The sequence below is a fragment of the Camellia sinensis genome, chromosome 3 (genome assembly GCF_055761805.1).
Source record: "Camellia sinensis isolate YWXY chromosome 3, ASM5576180v1, whole genome shotgun sequence".
Lineage (NCBI taxonomy): Eukaryota > Viridiplantae > Streptophyta > Magnoliopsida > Ericales > Theaceae > Camellia > Camellia sinensis.
This window is the reverse complement of record NC_138963.1, coordinates 126445392-126467832: the sequence shown is the minus strand read 5'-3', so window position 1 is coordinate 126467832 and position 22441 is coordinate 126445392. Positions and strand designations below refer to the sequence as shown.

At 36.2% G+C, this 22441-nt stretch overlaps 1 protein-coding gene and 1 long non-coding RNA gene across 17 annotated transcripts in view; one reads left to right on the top strand and one right to left on the bottom strand.

The window, feature by feature from the left end:
- Positions 1–1801: 1801 nt before the first annotated feature.
- Positions 1802–22441, bottom strand: part of LOC114298625 (peptide deformylase 1B, chloroplastic) — a 34081-nt gene continuing 13441 nt past the window's right edge. For 11 of the 16 annotated variants that reach the window (XM_082920746.1, XM_082920715.1, XM_082920725.1 and 8 more), the window contains 2 exons: positions 2565–2725; positions 1802–2165 (listed from right to left, as the gene is read on the bottom strand). Coding sequence is in view for 2 of the 16 variants with exons in the window: in XM_082920732.1 (XP_082776858.1) it covers positions 12438–12535; positions 13119–13159 (139 nt within the window). In the remaining 14 variants the exon portion in view is untranslated. Of the gene's footprint in view, positions 2166–2564; positions 2726–8401; positions 8684–12276; positions 12536–13118; positions 13160–22441 lie in introns of those variants that run through there. The other 5 variants (XM_082920743.1, XM_082920742.1, XM_082920748.1 and 2 more) reach the window with 2 other exon arrangements.
- LOC114298626 (uncharacterized) lies at positions 19076–21554 on the top strand. Its single transcript, XR_014363165.1, has 5 exons — positions 19076–19217; positions 19568–19612; positions 20342–20865; positions 20991–21119; positions 21401–21554. It is a non-coding gene; the product is annotated as an uncharacterized LOC114298626 (long non-coding RNA).

The window sequence follows — 22441 nt, the reverse complement described above, 5'->3', positions numbered from 1 at the left end:
GCAAGAGGCAACTTACAGACTTAAGCAGATCTATGCTAAGTCTTGTGGAAATGGAGATATCAGTCTATACCAATGGATGCAGGCCAGAGATGAAAAAGGAAAGCACTGAGTTGCAGAGGCAATGTGCCAAGTGCCAATCTTATCCTAAAGAAGAAGAAGTTCATTTCGTAAGCACTGAGGAATGGAGACAGCCATACATTTGCTTTCTTGAAATGGCACACTGCCTAAGAACAGAACTGACACAATCAGAGTTACAAGGCGGGCCCTCCGCTTATTTCTTGACCAAGGAAAGCTGTACCGAAGAAGCTTTGAAGGGGAATTTTTAGCATGTTTGTCCAAAGATAAGGCAAATGAAATGCTAAAAGAAGCCCACAAAGTATAGCATCAAGGAGGACAACGACTGTATGAGCACCTTATTTACCTCTGCAACTGCTGGTCGATGATGGAGGAGGATGCTAAGAACTTTGTAAGGAGGTGCCAGTCTTGTCAAAAGTTTGGGAATCTAATACATGCGACGGCAGTTGAGCAACACAATGTTAAGACACCCTACCTGTTCCATACTTGGGTGTTTGACTTGATAGGCCCTATGGCATAACAGTCCAAAGGCCATCGATGGATACTTGCAGCGATTGAAGTCAGCACCAAATGAGTAGAGGCCATACCAATAAAAAAGGCGGATAGAGTGAAAGTAGCCAAATTCGTCAAAAAAAAAACATCATTTGTAGGTTGGCATACCTAAAGTGGTGTTGCCCGACAATGAAACTCCTTTTGTAAACCGCTGTGTGGAAGGCTACTAGACACTTATCGAATCAAGCACCACAAGTCCACTCCATATCACCCCCAAGGGAATGGACAAGCCGAGGCAACTAACAAGACCCTTATTTGAATATTGAGTAAGATGATGGATGTCTAAACAAATCCCCATAGCACTTTGGGTATACAAAACATCGAAGAGGAAGCCAACCCAGGCAACCCTATTTTCCTTTGTGTATGGGTCCGAAGTTATGCCACCAATTTAGTTAGCAGTACTTTCAGTAAGAATGGTTATGTCAGCACACTTGGTTCCAGATACTGAAAGAAGTGACATAGAGGCAGCCGAAGAAAAAAGAGATCGACCCTCATGGGTAATGGAAAAATACCTTCAGTCCATAGCTTGCCTACAATCAATCTGTCAAGAACAAAGTGTTCAAAGAATGGGACCTTGTGTGGAAAACAGCGTATACAATCATGCAGGGGCAACTAATCTCCAAGGTCTCGCCAAGATAGGAAGGCCCTTACGAAGTTGCTGAGGCAAGTAGCAACGGGTACTACAAGTTGGTGAGGGTATCTGATGGATTTAGAACCACTACAACAAAAAAGGGTTTTTACGGGGCGCAATGCATGCCGTAAAAACCCTTCTACGACGTGCAGCGCCCGTCATATTATGACCAATCATGAAAATTCATTCACTTTCAACGACATGCTTCGTACGCCGTTAAAAACTATTTAACGGTGGATTTTGTGCGTCGTTGTTACTTTTTCTACGACATGTTATAGTACGTCGTTAAAAACTATTTAACGGCAAATTTTGTGCGGTGTCGTTACTTTTTCTACGATTACTTTTGTACGCTGTTAATTGGCGAAACAAATAATGACGCTAATTGCGCGCCATAAAATATGTAATACGACGACTTATTATGCCTACTGTATAATATGCATTTTTTTTTTCTTTTTTTCAACAGGTTCTATTTGACCAATTTTGTATAATCTAACAAATATTACAAACAAGCATCACAAAAATCAATCAACCACGAAAATATTATTTGAAACATAAAAAAAGACACTATATCCATAAATTATAAACATTCAACAATTGTCTATACATTCAAAACATTCGAAAACTATATCCTTAAGTTTTAAAATATACAAAAAATTTAGACTATCCAAAAAGTTTATACCAGTCGCTCTACATGGTCATTCCAAAAGCTAATAGTCGAGTCCTTTACCTCACGAATCTAGTTGTTAATGTCAGAGCTTCCCATCAATCTACTATGCTTCAAGACCCAAATTGAACAGACCGAGAAACCAAGAATCCCACATGTATAATGCATCCAATACAGAGTTACTTTCCTTGGTTTATGGTGTTTTGTAACCAAAGAACCCGGCTGTAACAAGTACTATTATCCCTGCAAAAGTGAATTTTCTCAATTAAATATCTATGATCTTAACTGTGAAGAAATGGTAATAAGGATGAGATTTGAAGTTTGTAACAATTGAGTTTTACCCAACATTTGAGGTTTCCTTGATAGATCTGACCAAATACTTTTGACTCAATGGGTCCTACCCAACATTTGTATTTGGATCTATTTTGTCCAAGTTTGATGTTTTTAGGATCTTTGTATTTGAGGGATTATTTCATGGTTCTAGGGTTTTTGGATCTTGAGAGGTTCTGTAACATGGGGTTGTTGAAAAAGAGTTGACTAATTGTAATATCCACATTATAGTGAATTTTTCTCAATTTCTCATTTTCCATAACAGTTCTGTTACCAAGGTTGGGTTGTTTTTAAGCAAAAACTCTACTTTACCTGCATCACTGATCTTCCTGATGGCCATATTCAGAGTGTAAGCAATGTAGATATTTTTGTGGTTGATTGACAGTAATCCCTTTTGGGTGATTCATCCTAGCTTCTCTTGGCTTCCCATCCACAAGTGACCCAACAATTAGCTTGGGCCGGTTATCTGCACACTGCGGTAGAGGAAGCAAGAAACTTTAGCCATAATGCATATCTGAATCATGCTTGTTTGTATGAACTAAAAAAGAAAAAAGAAGAGAGGATTCAAAGATATGTATCACAGTTGGTATTGTTGGAACAATCTTCTGTGTAAATAAAATAAATTGAAACTAATTCAAACAAAATAAATAAATAACATACCGAATTTATTTATCGAACCGAATCAAAAATAAAAGACCAAGTCGAGTGTGTGACACTCTGTCCTTAAGACAGATTCGCCCCGCTACGGTGCTTACGGTTGAGTGGCGTCTATCTCCCAGGATACAATGATCTTCAAAAACTTGTAGTAGCACTCCACACAAATTTTTACGGCGAACCAAACCTTGTGTTCTATACTCTCTTAATATTATTGTATAACTAATAAATGAAGAGTAAATGCAGTAGAGCAAAATGAACAGCAAAGAGACCAAATTCAGACTGATTTTCGGATTGGAAAACATGCCGGACAGTGCTGGTATATATAGAGCCGAACAGGTGCAGAATTTTGAGCTGAACAGATGGGTATTTGAATTGAACAAGTGCTGTTTGAATTCAAACAGATTTGCAAACTGTTTCAACAGATAAACTGCTGGACAGTTATACCCGGAACTGCTGGGCAGTTTCTGGAAGTTAAATAACTGAAAACCAGTTTAAATTTGTTGAGGAATTTCGGACATAAGTTGTCTTAAATGTTGGACAAAAAATTAGAATTCAAATTTGAATTAAATTCTCGCAATATTATTTTGAAAAAATTAAAATGAATTTTGTCCAAAAAATTAATACAAGAACCGACCCGACCCACACCCGCGCCCGGCACGGCTCGGCTTGGTCGAACGGACGGCGGCGGCGCGCGCGCGCGTGTGGTGGTTTGGGCTAAGGTTCACTTTGTTCATAACTCCCCCATTCTACAAACTTAGGGTGCCCCTTGGGGCCCAACCCAAGTATTGCAGGCTAGAGCTTATAAACTCAACAAAACTCTCTTCAGGTTTCAATCTGGGACAAGCCTCACAAGGAAACCCACATTCAAAACTTCAATGTTCAATTCCACGAACTCGAAAACGACGTCATGTTCCCATTCACTCATAAATGGTTTTGATAAACCGTCTTCACCGTGTGACTTGTCACGCGGCAAGGAACACTTCACCTCTTCGGACCTGCCCCAAAAAACGTTCGGGGCCCATTCAATTTTGGGCTCAAAGTCGGCCCAAAATATGCCTATATTAACTATTTTTCCAACAATCCCCCACATGAATAGAATTTGACGGAGAGAAAATGCAACAACATGATCTAAATACAGAGAGTACAGAAATTGAAAATATTCTGCAAATGATAGGTAGCTTTTGGCTTTGAACCTTCCCTTGTGAGACACTATCGGATTTACTAGCTAACCAATGAACATGATGTCTTGAACTGTTCAGCCGTTCGTGTAAACCAAGACAATAGAACTCACACAGTATATTCCTAGACATAGTTTAGTTCTATTGTGTTCATTTTGGCCTTGAACAACCTGGTCTTTCATGAGTGCTCTAAAGACTTGTAGCCCTTCATAAATCTTATAGAACCAGCCCAGTTCATACTCACATAGGTGATTCTTATGAAAAGTATCCTGCCATACTCCATTAGGTTTACCTAGATATAAGAATCATTAAAATTTTACTTAACCTCAAATGCTGCAGACATCACTATTTCATCAAAGAAATGGGTAGGAATTAGACTCCCCAGTGATCCTTCTGAGTCAATCACAACTCGGTTGCCCCTTTGAACCTAGATCTTGGGATCTCCAGTCAACTAGGTTGGATTGCCGTTGTGGTAACTCTTATTTAATAGGCTTAAGTCCCATTCCCCTCGACGAATTCTCAACTAACTCTCTTGCTAACCCTTTGGTTAGTGGATCCGCTATGTTGTTTTTAGACTCAACATATTCTATGTAAATAATTCCATTAGAAAGTAGTTGTCTTATGGTGTTATGTCGATGACGAATGTGTCGTGACTTACCGTTATACATATGACTCTGTGCTCTACCTATAGCTGATTGACTATCACAATGTATGCATATAGCAGGCATCGGTTTTGACCATATTGGAATATCTTCAAGGAAGTGACGAAACCATTCTGCCTCTTTCCTTGCTTTGTCTAAGGCTATGAATTCAAATTCCATAATAGACCTAGCAATACAAGTCTGTTTGGAAGATTTCCAAGATACAGTTGCCCCACCAAGAGTAAAGACATACCCACTGGTAGACTTTGAGTCTCTTGTATCCGATATCCAATTTGCATCACAGTATCCTTCAAGTACTGCTGGATATCTAGTATAATTCAACCCAATATTACGAGTAAATCGGAGATATCTTAGAACCCTTATAATTGCTTTCCAGTGTTCTACTCCCGGATTACTCGTATATCTACTTAATTTACTTACTGCATAAGCTATATCTGGCGAGTGCAATTCATCAAGTACATTAAGCTTCCAATAATTTGGGCATACTCTAATTGAGAAATACTTTCCTGTACATTCTTAAAAAGATACAAATTAACATCTACAGGTGTTCTAACAAGATGATCATCATCTTTGTTGAATTTGTCAAGTATTTTCTCAATGTAATGAGATTGTGACAAAGCATAACCTTCTGATGTTTTAGTAATTTTTATACCAAGAATTACATCAGCAATGCCCATGTCCTTTATGTCAAAATGTTTATTCAACATTTTCTTGGTAGTTTTAATCATATCATTATTACTACCTATGATGAGCATATCATCCACATAAAGACATACAATGACATAACCTTTGTCTGTGTTTTTAATATAAACACATTTGTCACACTCATTAATTTTAAATCCATTTGACATCATTGCTTTGTCAAATTTCTCATGCCATTGCTTTAGCGCTTGTTTTAAACCATATAATGATTTAACCAATTTACACACTTTCTTTTCTTTTCCTGGAACAGAAAACCCTTCTGGTTGTTCCATGTAAATTTCTTCCTCTAACTCACCATTTAAGAAAGCGGTTTTAACATCCATTTGATGAATTTCTAGATTGTATAGAGATACAATGGCAATTAGCATTCTAATGGATGTTATTCTAGTAACCGGTGAGTATGTGTCAAAGTAATCAAGACATTCTTTTTGTCTAAAACCTTTGACCACAAGTCTTACATTGTATTTGTCAATTGATCCATCTGCTTTTATTTTCCTTTTGAAAATCCACTTGTACCCAAGAGGTTTACAACCTAGTGGCAAGTCCACTAATTCCCAAATGTGATTTTGCAAGATGGATTCAACTTCACTGTTGACAGCTTCTTTCCATAAAGGAGCTTCAAGACCGGACATAGCCTCTTTAAAAGTTAAAGGCTCATTTTCTAACAAATATGTTAGAAAATCTGGACCAAAAGATTTTGAGGTTCTAGCACGTTTACTGCGCCTAGGTTCCTCTTCCTCATTTTGATCTAACTCTTGTTCTTGATCATGAGATCTTTTATTGTTACTAGTCTCTTGTCCAGTCTTATTTGGAAATACATGTTGAAAGAAAGATGCATTCCTCGATTCTATAATAGTATTTACATGCATTTCGGTATGTTCTGATTTATGAATCAAAAACCGATATGCACTACTATTCTTAGCATAACCAATGAAAATGCAATCAATGGTCTTAGGACCTATCTTAGTATTTTAAGGATTAGGAATAGCTACTTTAGTCAAACACCCCCACACTTTTAAGTATTTGTAAGATGGTACTCTACCATGCCACATTTCATAAGGTGTTTGATTTACTTTTTTTCGAAGTACTTTATTAAGTATATAATTAGCAGAAAGTATTGCTTCCCCCCACAAGTTCTGAGGTAATCCAGAACTTATTAACATGGCGATCATTATTTCTTTTAAAGTCCTATTTTTCCTTTCAGCAATTCCATTTTGCTGAGATGAGTAAGGAGCGGTGGTTTGATGAATTATTCCATGTTTTTTACAAAACTCACCAAAAGGTGATTCATATTCATCACCTCTATCACTTCTTATTTTCTTGATTTTCTTACCAAGTTGATTTTCAACTTCATTCTTATATTGAATGAAAGTTTCCAAAGCTTCAACCTTGGTTCGAATTAAATAAACATAACTATATCTAGTATAGTCATCTATAAAAATGATAAAATATTTTTTCCCACCTCTTGTTTGAATTGACTTAAAATCACAAATGTCATTATGAATTAATTCAAGTGGTTCCGTGCTTCTTTCAATTGAATGAAAAAGAGTTTTAGATAATTTTGCCTCAACACAAATTTCACATTTATGATTTGAATCAATGTCAAATTTAGGTAAACATTCCATATTAATTAGTCTACGCAAAGATCCATAATTAACATGTCCTAGTCTACCATGTCATAAATTTAAAGACTCAAGCAAGTAAGAAGAAGATATATTATTATTAATAACAGAAGGTACAACAGTCATTACATTCATTTTGAAAAGGCCATCAGACATGTAACCTTTTCCTACATACATCCCGTTTTTAGTAAGTACAAACTTGTCACTTTCAAAAACTAGCCTAAATCCATTCTTACTCAACAAAGATCTGGACACAAGATTCTTGTGCATTTCCGGTACATGCAACACATTGTTGAGAGTGAGTTCATTTCCAGACTTCATTTTCAGAATAATCTTTCCTTGTCCTTCAACTTTAGAAGTCGAAGAGTTACCCATAAAAAGTTGTTCACCATTGTCCACTGTAGAATAAGATGTGAACATCTTTTTGTTAGCACAGATATGGCGAGTAGCACCAGTGTCCACCCACCATTCTTTAGGATTCCCGACAAGATTTTTCTTGGAAACAACTGCAGAAAGATTTATGACATCTACACCATTGGAAATTATATCCATTTCGGTTATATCGGCTTTAGTAACGTTCTTATTTGTTCTTCCTTTACCTTTGCAAAAATCAATTCATAAGAACTTCTCTGGTTTTTCACCATTATTCACTGGCACAGTCCCAACATAAGGAGAGGTTAGCGTAATGGCAATCACCATACCAATACTGGTTAGAATATTAGGTTGACCAGTTTTAGTAGCTATAAATTCTAAATTATAAAATAAAATTACAATTAGAATTTTATACTACATAGTAAATTTAAACCAAAAAACACAGAATTTTAAATTCTGTAAAAATAAAAGAAATAAGAATTGTAACTTTTATTTCAAATTAATTGGTAAATAAAATAAAATTTTATTTAAACAAATTAAACCAAAACTACAGAAATAAATTCTGTTAAAATAAAAGAAACAAAAACAAAATGTAACTTTTATTTTAAATTAATTCGGAAATAAAATAAAATAAAATTTTATTTAACCAAATTAATTCAAAACTACAGAAATAAATTCTGTTAAAATAAAAGAAACAAAACAAAATGTAACTTTTATTTTCAATTAATTTTGAAAATAAAATAAAATGAAATTTTATTTAACCAAATTAATTCTACACAGAAAACTAATCCAAATTCACAGAATTAAATTCTGTAAAAATAAAAGAAAAAAAATCTAACTTTTATTGTCACGACCCCAAACCGCCCCTAGTAGGATGGTGCCGTGATGGCCAGTAATCCGAGATCATCGAAGGCCAACTTTCAAAATTCACACACAATCAGAGTATTCCATAGGGGGCTAACATGTGCGGAAGCAATAATTTACAATACAAGTGGTCCATAAGAGCAGTGCATAGATCAAATGAAATGACATACATCTTTAATATGGTCTTACATCTTGAATATAACATAAGCAAAATACATGTTACATCATGATCAAAGGCCTCTCAAGCCGACATATACAAAACACATGAACTACAAATCAAGAAACATAATCTTCCAGGTTGTCGACATCCTCACTGCTGACATAACATATATACAAAACACACATCTCGACGTAGCCGACCCCTTGCTTGTTGCCTACATATATACATAGGGAGGGTGAGCTTGGATACTCAGTGAATGGTACAAGTAATAAAGGTTTTAAATGAATGACAACCGAGATCTTTGCAAAACATACATATCATAGCTAGTACAAAACATGAGATGAATCTAGTTCATCAATCTTGAACTTACAAAACTTACTTACTTTGGATGTTAATAATATCTACATAATACAAGGGATGACATTCCGGACTTACAAAACCCACGCGGTAAACCGTCAGTGACAAAACAAGGGAATAATCGACCCGGAATCGATTAGACAAACCACCCGCACAAGGCCGTCGGTGGGGCCATCCGTTCATAGACCGTCGATGGCAGAGATCTCTCATACATAGTACTGCGAAAGTCTAGAGTCCTCCAGCACAAAGGACTTTAGTACTGCGAAAGTTTAGAGTCCTCCAGCATAGGGGACTTTCCGAGAATGTCATCAAAACAAAGCTTACTTGATATATAAAAATAAGGTAATCATTCATGCTTGATCAAATGCTTTTATCAAAACGAAACAAGGCTTTATCAAATCTTTATAACATAACTTTATTAAAAATACCACTCACATAACTCTTCGGACGTCGGGATCAAGGCAAAGGTCCAAGTCCTACAAACACATGGTAAAGTCTACTGAACGTACTTCTCAAAACAAGTCTTACATGCATGCAAATGATCTCGGGAAAACCTGCTGGAAGTCAAAACACTATTTTGCATGTCAGGAAGACATGCTGGAAGTCAAAACACTGTTTTACATGTCAGGAAGACGTGCTGGGTACCAACCAGGTCTTTGCCGAGGTCCCACACCTCCTGGCCGAGGTGTGGTTACTTAGGCTTCGGCGTGCGGCTGCATGCCGAGGTGCACACAAGACAAATTAAAAGTGTAAGTGATCATGCAAGGTAGGCCAAGGTGAGATACGATGCTTGGCCTAAGTGTGAGGTCCAGATAAGGGTGATCTCGGCAACTACACTTAGGGGAGTGAGGTCTGGAGATCTGAGTTTCCACCCGTGAAGAACATGAAGAACATGAACATGAAGATCATGAAGAACATGCATGCTAAATTCATAACTTCTTTATTACAAAATCTGAGATTTCATGCTATGAGTTTGAAAACATGGACCTGGGTACCCATGCTTAAAGATCATATGGAAACAAACACAAAAACATGCATCTTGATAGAAACTTTCGGATCAAAACATGACTTTTCTTGAAGAACACATGAATATTATTTTCTCTTTCTAAAACCGAACTTCAAAGCAATGCATGGCTTACAAATCATATTCAATCATACAATACAATAACATGAACATAAACAACAACACGAGCAGATCAAGAATCTAACCTTAGAACACGGATCTAACAGTTTGATCTCTAGGGATCAAGCTTGGAAATCTACCCTCCCTCAAGAACTCCTCTTCCTCTCCTAGAGCTTCTCTCTCCTCTTCAAAAACAAGGATATAACAAATGATAGGTTTTTTTCTCTGCCGGCTGATTTAACACTCAGCTTGGACACGTGGCAACGGCTGGTTGGTTCTCCTTAAAAAGGTGATAGATTGACAAGACATGAGTAAGACAAAGCGTATCTAACAAGCTACCCAGCAAGGCACTCCGGCAAGTGATGACACCAGCTAAGGACAAAGCTTCGGCAACTAAGGTGACAATGACCTCGGCTAGGAAGGACAACACTTGACTAAACTGTGCCACACCTTGGCCTAGATGTGCCACATCTCGGTCTAGGTCATACCACTCCAGGACAAGATCACTTAGGTGCAAAGATAACATCTCGGCCTAGATAATACACATCTCGGCCTTGGTGATGAACACCTCGGCCTAGATAATGACATCTCGGCCAATATGTCAGGGTGAAGGTAGAGGTCAAACAAAATGGTTCCAAGATAATTCTAGAATGAAGATGACCTCGGCTTGGAATGATCTAGGCTTAATATAACTTAGGCTTGAGACACCAAGGAAGGAACGAAGCATGCACACAACACTTAGACAAATCACATAAGCACAAAACAAGGCAAGATTCATGAATGCAAACTTAACAAGACCACATGATGTGAATGCACATGAACATGACTAAGCCATAAATGTAGGTCGTTACATCCTTCCCTCCTTAAAGAAGTTTGGTCCCCAAACTTCGCTTACTTTGTTCCCCAAACTTCGCTTACTTTGTTCCCAAAACGACTCCGGATGTCGAGTTCTCATCTCTTCTTATCATCTCTAGCCTTTACCTTGGGACAATCCTTAATACGATGACCTCTCTCACCGCATCCGAAACATGCCCCAGTTGCCTGAAGACAAACTCCAAAATGTAGTTTCCCGTAACTTGCACATGTCAGCCAAGTGCCACCTTCCGGATTCGCGTTGTTGGGACTATCCACCTTTGTCTTCTCCTCGGCATCATTTGGGTCTGCTTCTTCTTCGCGATTGTCATAGGTCTGCCTCTTCTTCAGATTCTTCCCCGAACTTTGACTTCTGTTCAGGTTGGCTTCTGCAAGGATGGCTTTATCTAACACTCCAGCATACGTCGGCATGTTGAGCAAATTAACCTGATCTTGTATTGGCCCTCGAAGTCCACTCTCAAACTTCTTAGCTTTCCTGTATTCGTTGTCGACCATGTGAGGTGCATACCTTGCCAACTCGGTGAAAGCACGATCATACTCTGCCACTGTTTTGCTACCCTGTGTCAACATCTGAAATTTTGTGGTCTTGCGATCTCGGACACTAAGTGGGAAATGCTTGTCATAGAACAGCTCCAAAAATCTGGCCCAAGTCAAGTCTGGATTACTTTCTCGGATCATCATCCACCATCTACGAGCGTCGTTCTAATGTAAATGTTGCCAGTGACACCTTTTGGGCGTCGGTGCTAGGAAAAACCTCGAACAACTTCTCCATTTCAAGAACCCACGTTTCTGCTTTCATCGGCTCTATACCCCCATGGAACTTCGGTGGTTTCATCTTCTTGAATTCTTTGATCAAAGTTATGGTGCCAACCCCATATAAGGCTGGCTGTAGAGGCTCTTGCAGCACTGGAGGAGGTGAAGGTGGGGCTGCACGTCGGCCATCTGTATGCTCAGCCTGAGTAGATGTAGTACCAATGTTCTGTCGCCTTGCTTGCCTTAACTCATCGGCCAAACTTTCAACAATCTTTTCTAATCTGCCCAACCTGTCTTCGGACTGATCTCGGCCAACTGGGGGTCTACCTCTTCTCATGGTGCTAGGAGTATACAGGATGTGACTCTTAGAACAAAACGAACAAATGAACATGTATGCAAGTGAACGTGATCATGCTGATGTAACAAATGCTTATGCCGAGATGATGCACACCTTGTCAAGTAGCAAGCAATATGATGCAATCCTAAGATCATTCTAAGGGAAATCCTATGCTCTTTAGAACTCAAAGTGTGTAAATAACGTACTATAAGGAACTTGTGCTTTGATACCATTCTGTCATGACTCCAAACCGCCCCTAGTAGGATGGTGCCGTGATGGCCAGTAATCCGAGAACACCGAAGGCCAACTTTCAAAATTCACACACAATCAGAGTATTCCATAGGGGGTTGTGCGGAAGCAATAATTTACAATACAAGTGGTCCATAAGAGCAGTGCATAGATCAAATGAAATGACATACATCTTTAACATGGCCTTACATCTTGAATATAACATAAGCAAAATACATGTTACATCTTGATCAAAGGCCTCTCAAGTCGACATATACAAAACACATGAACTACAAATCAAGAAACATAATCTTCCAGGTTGCCGACATCCTCACTACAAACATAACATACATACAAAACACACATCTCGGCGTAGCCGACCCCTTGCTTGTTGCCTACATATATACATAGGGAGGGTAAGCTTGGATACTCAGTGAATGGTACAAGTAATAAAGGTTTTAAATGAATGATAACCGAGATCTTTGCAAAACATACATATCATAGCTTGTACAAAACATGAGATGAATCTAGTTCATCAATCTTGATCATACAAAACTTACTTACTTACTTTGGATGTTAATAACATCTACATAATACAAGGGATGACATTCCGGACTTACAAAACTCACGCGGTAAACCGTCAGTGGCAAAACAAGGGAATAATTGACCCGAAATCGATTAGACAAACCACCCGCACAAGGCCGTCGGTGGGGCCATCCGTTCATAGACCGTCGATGGCAGAGATCTCTCATACATAGTACTGCGAAAGTTTAGAGTCCTCCAGCACAAGGGACTTTAGTACTGCGAAAGTTTAGAGTCCTCCAGCACAAGGGACTTTCCGAGAATGTCATCAAAACAAAGCTTACTTGATACATAAAAATAGGGGTAATCATTCATGCTTGATCAAATGCTTTTATCAAAACGAAACAAGGCTTTATCAAATCTTTATAACATAACTTTATTAAAAATACCACTCACATAGCTCTTCGGACGTCGGGATCAAGGCAAAGGTCCAAGTCCTACAAACACATGGCAAAGTCTACTGAACGTACTTCTCAAAACAAGTCTTACATGCATGCAAATGATCTCGGAAAAACATGCTAGAAGTCAAAACACTGTTTTACATGTCAGGAAGACATGCTGGGTACCAACCAGGTCTTTGCCGAGGTCCCACACCTCCTAGCCGAGGTGTGGTTACCTAGGCTTCGGCGTGCGACTGCATACCGAGGTGCGCACAAGACAAACTAAAGATGTAAGTGATTATACAAGGTAGGCCAAGGTGAGATACGATACTTGGCCTAAGTGTGAGGTCCAGATAAGGGTGATCTCAGCAACTACACTTAGGGGAGTGAGGTCTGGAGATCTAGGTTTCCACCCGTGAAGAACATGAAGAACATGAACATGAAGATCATGAAGAACATACATGCTAAATTCATAATTTCTTTATTACAAAATCTGGGATTTCATGCTATGAGTTCGAAAACACGGACCTGGGTACCCATGCTTGAAGATCATATGGAAACAAACATAAAAACATGCATCTTGATACAAGCTTTCGGATCAAAACATGACTTTTCTTGAAGAACACATGAATATTATTTTCTCTTTCTAAAACCGAACTTCAAAGCAATGCATGGCTTACAAATCATATTCAATCATGCAATGCAATAACATGAACATAAACAACAACACGAGTAGATCAAGAATCTAACCTTAGAACATGGATCTAACAGTTCGATCTCTAGGGATCAAGCTTGGAAATCTACCCTCCCTCAAGAACTCATCTTCCTCTCCTAAAGCTTCTTTCTCCTCTTCAAAAACAAGGATATAAGAAATGATAGGTTTCTCTCTCTGCTGGCTGATTTTACACTCAGCTCGGGCACGTGGCAACGACTGGTTGATTCTCTTTAAAAAGGTGATAGATTGACAAGACATGAGTAAGACAAAGCGTATCTAACAAGCTACCCAGCAAGGCACTCCGGCAAGTGATGACACCGGCTAAGGACAAAGCTTCAGCAACTAAGGTGACAATGACCTCGGCTAGGAAGGACAACACTTGACTAAACTGTGCCACACCTTGACCTAGATGTGCCACACCTCGGTCTAGGTCATACCACTCCAGGACAAGATCACTTAGGTGCAAAGGTAACATCTCGGCCTAGATAATACACATCTCGGCCTTGGTGATGAACACCTTGGCCTAGATAATGACATCTTAGTCAATATGTCAGGGCGAAGGTGGAGGCCAAACAAAGTGGTTCCAAGATAATTCTAGACTGAAGATGACCTCGGCTTGGAATGTTCTAGGCTTAACATAACTTAGGCTTGAGACACCAAGGAAGGAACGAAGCATGCACACAACACTTAAACAAATCAAATAAGCACAAAATAAGGCAAGATTCATGAATGCAAACTTAACAAGACCACATGATGTGAATGCACATGAACATGACTAAGCCATAAACGTGGGTTGTTACATTTATTTTCCAATTAATTTGGAAATAAAATAAAATTTTATTTAACCAAATTAATTCCACACAGAAAATTAAATTTCTATAACACATCAATAATTAAAATACTAAAACAGAATTTTAATTAATGAAAATCCAGAAAATAATTTTTAAAAAATCCAAAATTAATTTCTGAAAAAATTTCACAAAAATATATTCTGAATTGTTAATGACACCAGTATCGTACTACTAGTTGTCAAAGAAAATAGACAGTATATTACTACTATCTGTCAAATAACATATAATCACTATTTGTTTTTCCAACCAGAATATTATTTTATAAATCCATAGAAAATAATTTTCTTAAACGAAGAAAGAGAAGAGGAAACAAACGAAAAATTCTATAAACAGAATAATTCGATTCTATCTTAAGATTGTTGGAAAAATCTTCTGTGTAAATAAAATAAATTGAAACTAATTCAAACAAAGTAAATAAATAACATACCGAATTTATTTATCGAACTGAATCAAAAATAAAAGACTAAGCCGAGTGTGTGACACTATATCCTTAAGACAGATTCGCCCCACTACAGTGCTTACGGTTGAGTGACATCTATCTCCCAAGATACAATGATTTTCAAAAACTTGTAGTAGCACTCCACACAAATTTTTACGGCAAACCAAACCTTGTGTTCTATACTCTCTTAATATTATTGTAAAATTAATAAATGACGAGCAAATGTAGTAGAGCAAAACACTACAAGAAAAAGCATTTTTGCCGACCACTTTTAGCTACCAAAACTAATTTAGTCGCCAAAAGTCACGGAATTGGCTACCAAAAATAATATTAGTCGGCAAAAGTCAACTTTTTAGCTACCAATTTTTTTTAGTAGGGGAATGTTGATTATTGGCTACTAAAAAAAATTTAGTAGCTAAAGATATTACAATTGGCGACTAAAAAAATTTTTAGTAGCTAAACATATGACAATTGGCGATTAAATAAAAATTTAGTAGCCGTAGAGGTACCTTTAGCAACTAAATTGTTTGGTAGCCGAATGAAAATAAAAAAATTAATTTTTAATCTTTGCCGACCAAAATTTTGGTCGCCAAATGTTAACTTTCGGCGAAAAAATTGCTTTTAGTCGCCAAAGACCTACCTTTAGCTACTAAATTGTTTGGTAGCCGAATGAAAATAAACAAATTAATTTTCAATCTTTGCCGACCAAGATTTTGGTCGCCAAATGTTAACTTTCGGCGACAAAATTCCTTGTAGTCGCCAAAGACCTACCTTTGGCTACTACATTATTTGGTAGCCGAATGAAAATAAAAAAATTAATTTTCAATCTTTGCCGACCAAGATTTTGGTCGCCAAATGTTAACTTTCGGCGACAAAATTCCTTGTAGTCGCCAAAGACCTACTTTTGGCTACTACATTTTTTGGTAGCCGAATGAAAATAAAAAAATTAATTTTTAATCTTTGCCGACCAAAATTGTGGTTGCCAAATGTTAACTTTCGGCGACAAAATTCCTTTTAGTCGCCAAAGACCTACTTTTGGCTACTACATTTTTTGGTAGCCGAATGAAAATAAAAAAATTAACAAAATAGTTATTTTATTTTATTAATAACAATACCATTAGTCTCCACTTGAAAATTTGACTAAACAAAATAGTTATTTTTATTTTTGTTTTTATTTTTATTTTTAGGTTGTACACCCACCATCCAAAATTATTAATATCTTATTTTATTTTTTATTATCTCAAAATATTAATTTAAAAAAAAATTAATTATTAAAATAATATGAATTTCTTATTTTGTCCTTTTTTTAAATCCATTAATAATACAAAAAGTACAATTATGACAATTGATATTTCTACAAAAATATACTATCAAAAGGTAATTTTGAAAAATTAATATTTTTAAAATGTAATAATTGTATTATAAAAAGAAATTAAATTCTGAAAATAGACTATTATTTTTAGATGGAAGAAGTTGTCGGCTTTCATTTGATGGGTTGAACACATCTTTTAATAATTGGGCCCTCACGCGAAAGGTATGCTAAAATGGGCAACTTGTTATTGGCTGTTTGTCGATAGTTTTACATTGCAAAAATTTAAAGGCATAGTTACAGGTCAGTCTGATGAATTTAATTTTTAATAATAAATTTATTATTTTTAAAAAGTACAATTAAACTATTTATACTTTTTACATCATCATATTTCAATAACACTAATAAATTAAGAATAAATCAAAATTCACAAATAAAAGACAAAATATCCCAATTATTTATCATTTTAATAAATTTTTCAATATTATTACCAGTACTAATGAAATAATCATTTTACAGACACAAAACATATATTTAAAAAGTTTCAAAAAAAATTTCATTATCAAAACGAAGGCTAAGTGTGTAAAAAAAATTCACTCATGACTTATGAGTAAATAAATCTGATTTGTAAGACTTATTTTTAAATTTATACTTTCTAAATATTTCTAAATTTTGTAATTTTTTTTTTACAAACTGAGTCATAAAACTCCAATAAAGTAAAAAGTATAAACAATAAATAAAATTAAAAAATATTAATTTAACAAGCCTGATCTATTTTTCACATCTCTAAAAAAATTAGTAGCAAATATTTTCACAAAATTTTATCTTAATTTGAAATTCCCTTTCAAATTGGGGATTCCCCCAAAAATTTTGCCCTAACCCTTCTCTGTTTCTCATCTCACTCTCACACACAACTCCTTCTCATTCCTCACTACAAGAAAAGTGGGTATATGAGACGGAACTATTTGCGACGGCACACTTTGTCGCTCATCACTCTGTCTCTTTCTTTGTCTCTCTATCTCTTTTCTCTATTCGTCTTTCACTCATCTCTCTCTCTCACTACCCATCTTCTCTACCACATTTACCACTACTGCAAATGCCATTCAACTACCACCACTCTTCTCTTTCTCTCTTTTACTCATCACTCTTCTTTCTCTGTTTGTTTGTCTATCTGTCTGTGTGTCTTTCGTTCATCTTTCTTCTCTCTATCTCTCTCATTTGTCTTCTTTCTATGTCTCTCTCGCTCATCTCTCTTCTCTCTATCTCGCTCATCTCTTTTCTCTCTCTGTCTCTCTCATTCATCTCTGTTCTCTCTATCTCTCTATTTTTCTATTCTCTCTCTCGTTCATCTCTTTTCGCTCTCTTTCTATATATCTCTCTCATCTCTTGCTTCTCTCTATTTTTCTATATGTCTCTCCCTATCTCTTTCTCTCTCTGTCTCTCTGTCTCTCTCTCTCTCTCTATATCTCTTTATCTCTCTTTCACTTATCAATCTTCTCTCTTTCTTTCTCTCTCTGTGTCTGTTTGTCTGTCTCTCACTCTTCTCTCTCTCTCTTTCTTTCTTTCTATGTGTCTATCTATCTGTTTATCTCTCTCCCCCATTATGTTCACATTGCTCACTCTCTCCTTCATCTCTGTGTCTCTCACTCATCTATCTCTTCTTTCATCTCTTTTCTCATCTCTTTTCTCTCTCTGTCTCTTTCGTTCATCTCTCTTCTCTTTATCTCTCTCGCTCATCTCTCTTCTCTCTATCTTTCTCTCTGTCTCTCTCGTTCATCTCTCTTCTCTTTATGTCTCTCTTGCTCATCTCTCTTCTCTCTATCTTTCTCTGTCTCTCTCGTCCAGCTCTCTTCTCTCTATGTTTCTTTTCTGTCTATCACTCTCTCTCACCACCCATCTCCTCTACCACCTTCACCACTACTGCAAACACCATTCCACCACCACTATTACTTCTACTGTCGCCACTTCACCTCTACGACTACCATTACTACTACTATCGCCACCACTCCACCACCACCACCACTACTACTGCTACTACTACTACCATTACCTCTCTTTCACCCCTGCCACTCCATTTACACTACCACTACCACAGCTTCACCACTAATCTCTTTCGCCATCACCACCACCACCACCACCACCACCACCATCATCTCTTATCCACCACCTTCACTACTGCTGCCGCTCCTTTTCCTCTACCACAAAAAATTAGTTCATGATATTTAGTAATAAAAAAAAAGGCCGCAAAAAAATATTTTTCATTGACTACAGAAAATTAACTTTTATTTTAGTGAAAAATATTTTTCATTAAAATATATATTACCCCTACTTCTACAAAATAAAAAATAATAATATTTTTTTTCATTAAATTGAACTTTTTCAAAGAATGTGGTTAGATTATCAATTTCAATATGTTTGGTTTTATTTTCAGAATCTAGTTTCAATTTTTTTTTTCAAAAAAAACTAAAAAAAAAAATTGGGTGAAAAAATAAAAAAATACATATTATTTTTCTATAATTTTATCTTTTAAGTCATAAATAATTTTTAAAATTTTAAAAATATATTTTTGATTTTTATTACTCTCAAATTAATTTTAATTTTTTTTTTTAAAAAAACAAATCTAAAAATTGTTTTGGATTGTTTTTGAATTTTTCTTTGTTTTTTTTTTGGGTGATCTGCCTCTGGTGAGGCGGTGGCAATCTGCCTCTGTATGTGCCCTAATGTTTTTTTGGCTCAGAATTTGTTAAACACTTGAAAACTCCATTCTCATTCCCTCACTCTCGTGGCCTCGAACGGCACAGGTATGTCGTCTCCTCTCTTCTTCTTGTCTTTTTCTTCCTCTCGCTCTCACTCTCTCGCAGCACCGACTACACTAGCATTGGTGCTGCCCCTTTGTTTCCCTCTCCTCTGTTCTTCTTCTCTTCTCTTCTTTTCTCTCCCTCCGTCTCGCTCTCCCTCTCTCACAGTGCCAACTGCACTGGCAGTGGCGCTGCCCTTTTTTCTTTTCTTTTTTTCTCTTTGTTTCCCTCTATTGTTTTTCTCCTCTTCTCTAACTAGGTCGCTGCCTTCTCATTCTCCTCTGTTTTTCCCCTTTTTTGATTTAGCTGATGTATGTTATGGGTTTGGTGTGATTTTGATTAACGTTTTTTAGGTTGCTGTGGCACAATCAGGTGGATTGGCCCCTCTTCTATCACAGGTAAGTGATTCACATCTTAGGGTTTTTCATCCCAAACCTAATTTTCTAACCACATGATTTGCTTGCACTTTCAAGATTTGGTTGTTTTTATTCTCTTTTCTTGTTTTTGATGGGTTTGGAGATGGCCTATAGCATAGAGCTTCCTATCACAATAGACTACTGGAAATGCTTAAGGAGATTATCATTGAAGAAAAATGTCACTTTTAAGATTTGTAGAAGAATAAATACAATAAACTAAAAAAATGAGATTTCATCATTTTTAATTTTCTAGTTTTTAAATTTCAAAAATATTAATATTGGTTGAGTTCTACTTTCTGCAATCTGCATAATAATGATAAATTAGTAGCATACAAAACGTGGCATATGTGGAAAACATAAAAAGATCAAATTCATTTATTTGATTTCCATGTATTTAACTAGTTTTGCTCTGCTTTTGTCATATCAACATATTATATGTTGATTGATATAAAATTTAGCATTTGGAACTACTAAATGTTGTGTTTATGAGACTATATTGCTTCATAATATTAAGTATTATTATAAAGTTCACTAGGTGCCGTTGTGACGTTGAAAAGATCTAATGGCACCTTCTGCAAAATTGTTTGTCTTATGCTGTTCTAGTCTACAATGGATGCAATCCTCTTTTGAATTAAAACTAACAGCTATTCGTCATTGAAAAATAATGGCACAGGAGTGGCTAAAGTGTAATATTATTCTTCCAATTTGCAGGCAACGAAAAACTATGAAAAAGCTGTCCAACTCAATTGGAACAGTCCCCAGGCAAGTATTTTTAGAACTGTGAAATTAAATATTTTTATTCCATTTAAAATTGGAACCCTAAAATCTTGCTCATCACAGTTTCGTCCTTTTCTTCTATTCTAGTGTTATCTTTTACTGCCATTTTTCTATCATTAACTCTTGGATGATTTGCTTGAGAATTTGTGAATATGTTTATGTTTAAAATATTGGTGGCAACTTCATGATAAATAATTTTTTTTCTAGGCACTCAACAACTGGGGACTGGCTCTGTAGGTACTTTTAGTTAAACAAAGTTGCCTGGAATCAACTTTGTTTTTCATTCAAGTAGTATTCTCTATTTTGAGAGCAGTTACACAAAGGTTTTATTTTGCAATTTATGTGGTTATGCTGGAGCTTTCATTTAGTTTCATGTTATAAATGGGCATTTTTAGGAACTCAGTGCAATTGTTCCTGTACGAGAAAAGCAAGCAATTGTGAAAACCGCAGTCAATAAGGTACGATAGCTATTTAGTAACATCGGATTTGCTTCGATAGATGTACATAAATAAGTTGTAATTTTTTTGTCCTATCCATTCTACAAACAAATTGAATGATCTATGCTATTGTCCTATGTTTGCAGTATGGATTAGCAGAGGACACGTCAAGAACTGGGGGATCAGTCAATGTAAAAGAAGTTTCATCTAATGAATTATTCAGCCCATCTGCAATTTACATTGCCGCTGCTCATGCATTGAAGCCGACTTACTCAGTAAGTGCCTCGTGTTGTTTCAAACAGTTCCTTATAGAACTTCTAATGGACCTAGATTGAATTTTGGTTTAGATCACAAGCATCTCTTTGGTGCTAGATTAAGAACATTTGATTTGTCTGTGCAAGTTGGTAGTAAATTAGCTTGCTTGGTAAGTGCCTCACATTGTTTCAATTAAGTCCTCATAGAACTTTGGTAGTATTTTAGCTTACTTGGTAAGTGCCTCGCATTGTTTCAATCAATTCCTCATAAAACTTTTGAAGTTGATTGATTTTTTTTGTAGTGATCAGAGACCTCTTCGACCGTTACTCCGAAAATGGAATCATGACCGTCGATCACCTTCACAGGTTCTTGATCGAGGTTGAGGGAGAAGATAAAGCCACAAAAGAAGACATAGAGTTGATCATGGAGTCTCTCAATGAACTCAAACACCTCAATATCTTCCATCGCAAAGGTCTTCATCTCGAAGCCTTCTTTCACTACCTCTTCTGCGACTCTAATCCTCCTCTCTCTCCTTCTCCTAAGGTAATTCAAACAAAATCATTCTTAATCTTTCTCTCTTTCGTAACCGCTCGAGCCAGATCCATTTCAGAGAAATAGTATATAGTGTTTGAGTTGAGAATACATTGTTCAAATTTGATTTGAAAATTAGGATTTTTTTTTTCTTTTATGTTTTGTAATATATCAACATTTGGCTGCATCATATTCATGAGTCAAAGTTAGGTTGAGTTGAGACTGGTACATTATTAGAAGAGAGTTGTTAAAATCTAGATATAGGCGTGGCAATAGTCGTTTGCAGCTATATTGTGGTTTTGATGGCCCACATAAGCTTAGTAGTTTGTTTGACTCTTTTGTGAAAGATGTATTGATTGAAGGAAATAATTTTTTGAGTTATTGAATTCCATGATTTTTATTTTTTATGTTTTTGTTCCTTTACTGATTCAATTCTTTCATTTCAATTTGATCAAGGTTAAGATACTTCTATCAAACTGCAAAATTATAATTTTGGTATTCTGTAAATGATGAACTAAGTGCGACAAAACTGTTTTAGAATTTATTTTTATTATGCATTAGTATCTTGTTGGTAATTATTCTAGGCTCAAATGCTTTTATGCTTGTTACAACTTTAGAATGATGTTCTTTATGGATGAACATGTATTTTTCTATTGTAGAACTTGAATTGATGAAATTGATCCAACAAGTTTCAAAAGAAGATGTATTTGTAAAGTTTCCTTAGTAGTAATGAATCGAATTGGAGATATAGTTAATTGTTTGCATTGAAAAACTTGAATGTTACTCACATTTTAACAGTGGCCAATTCATT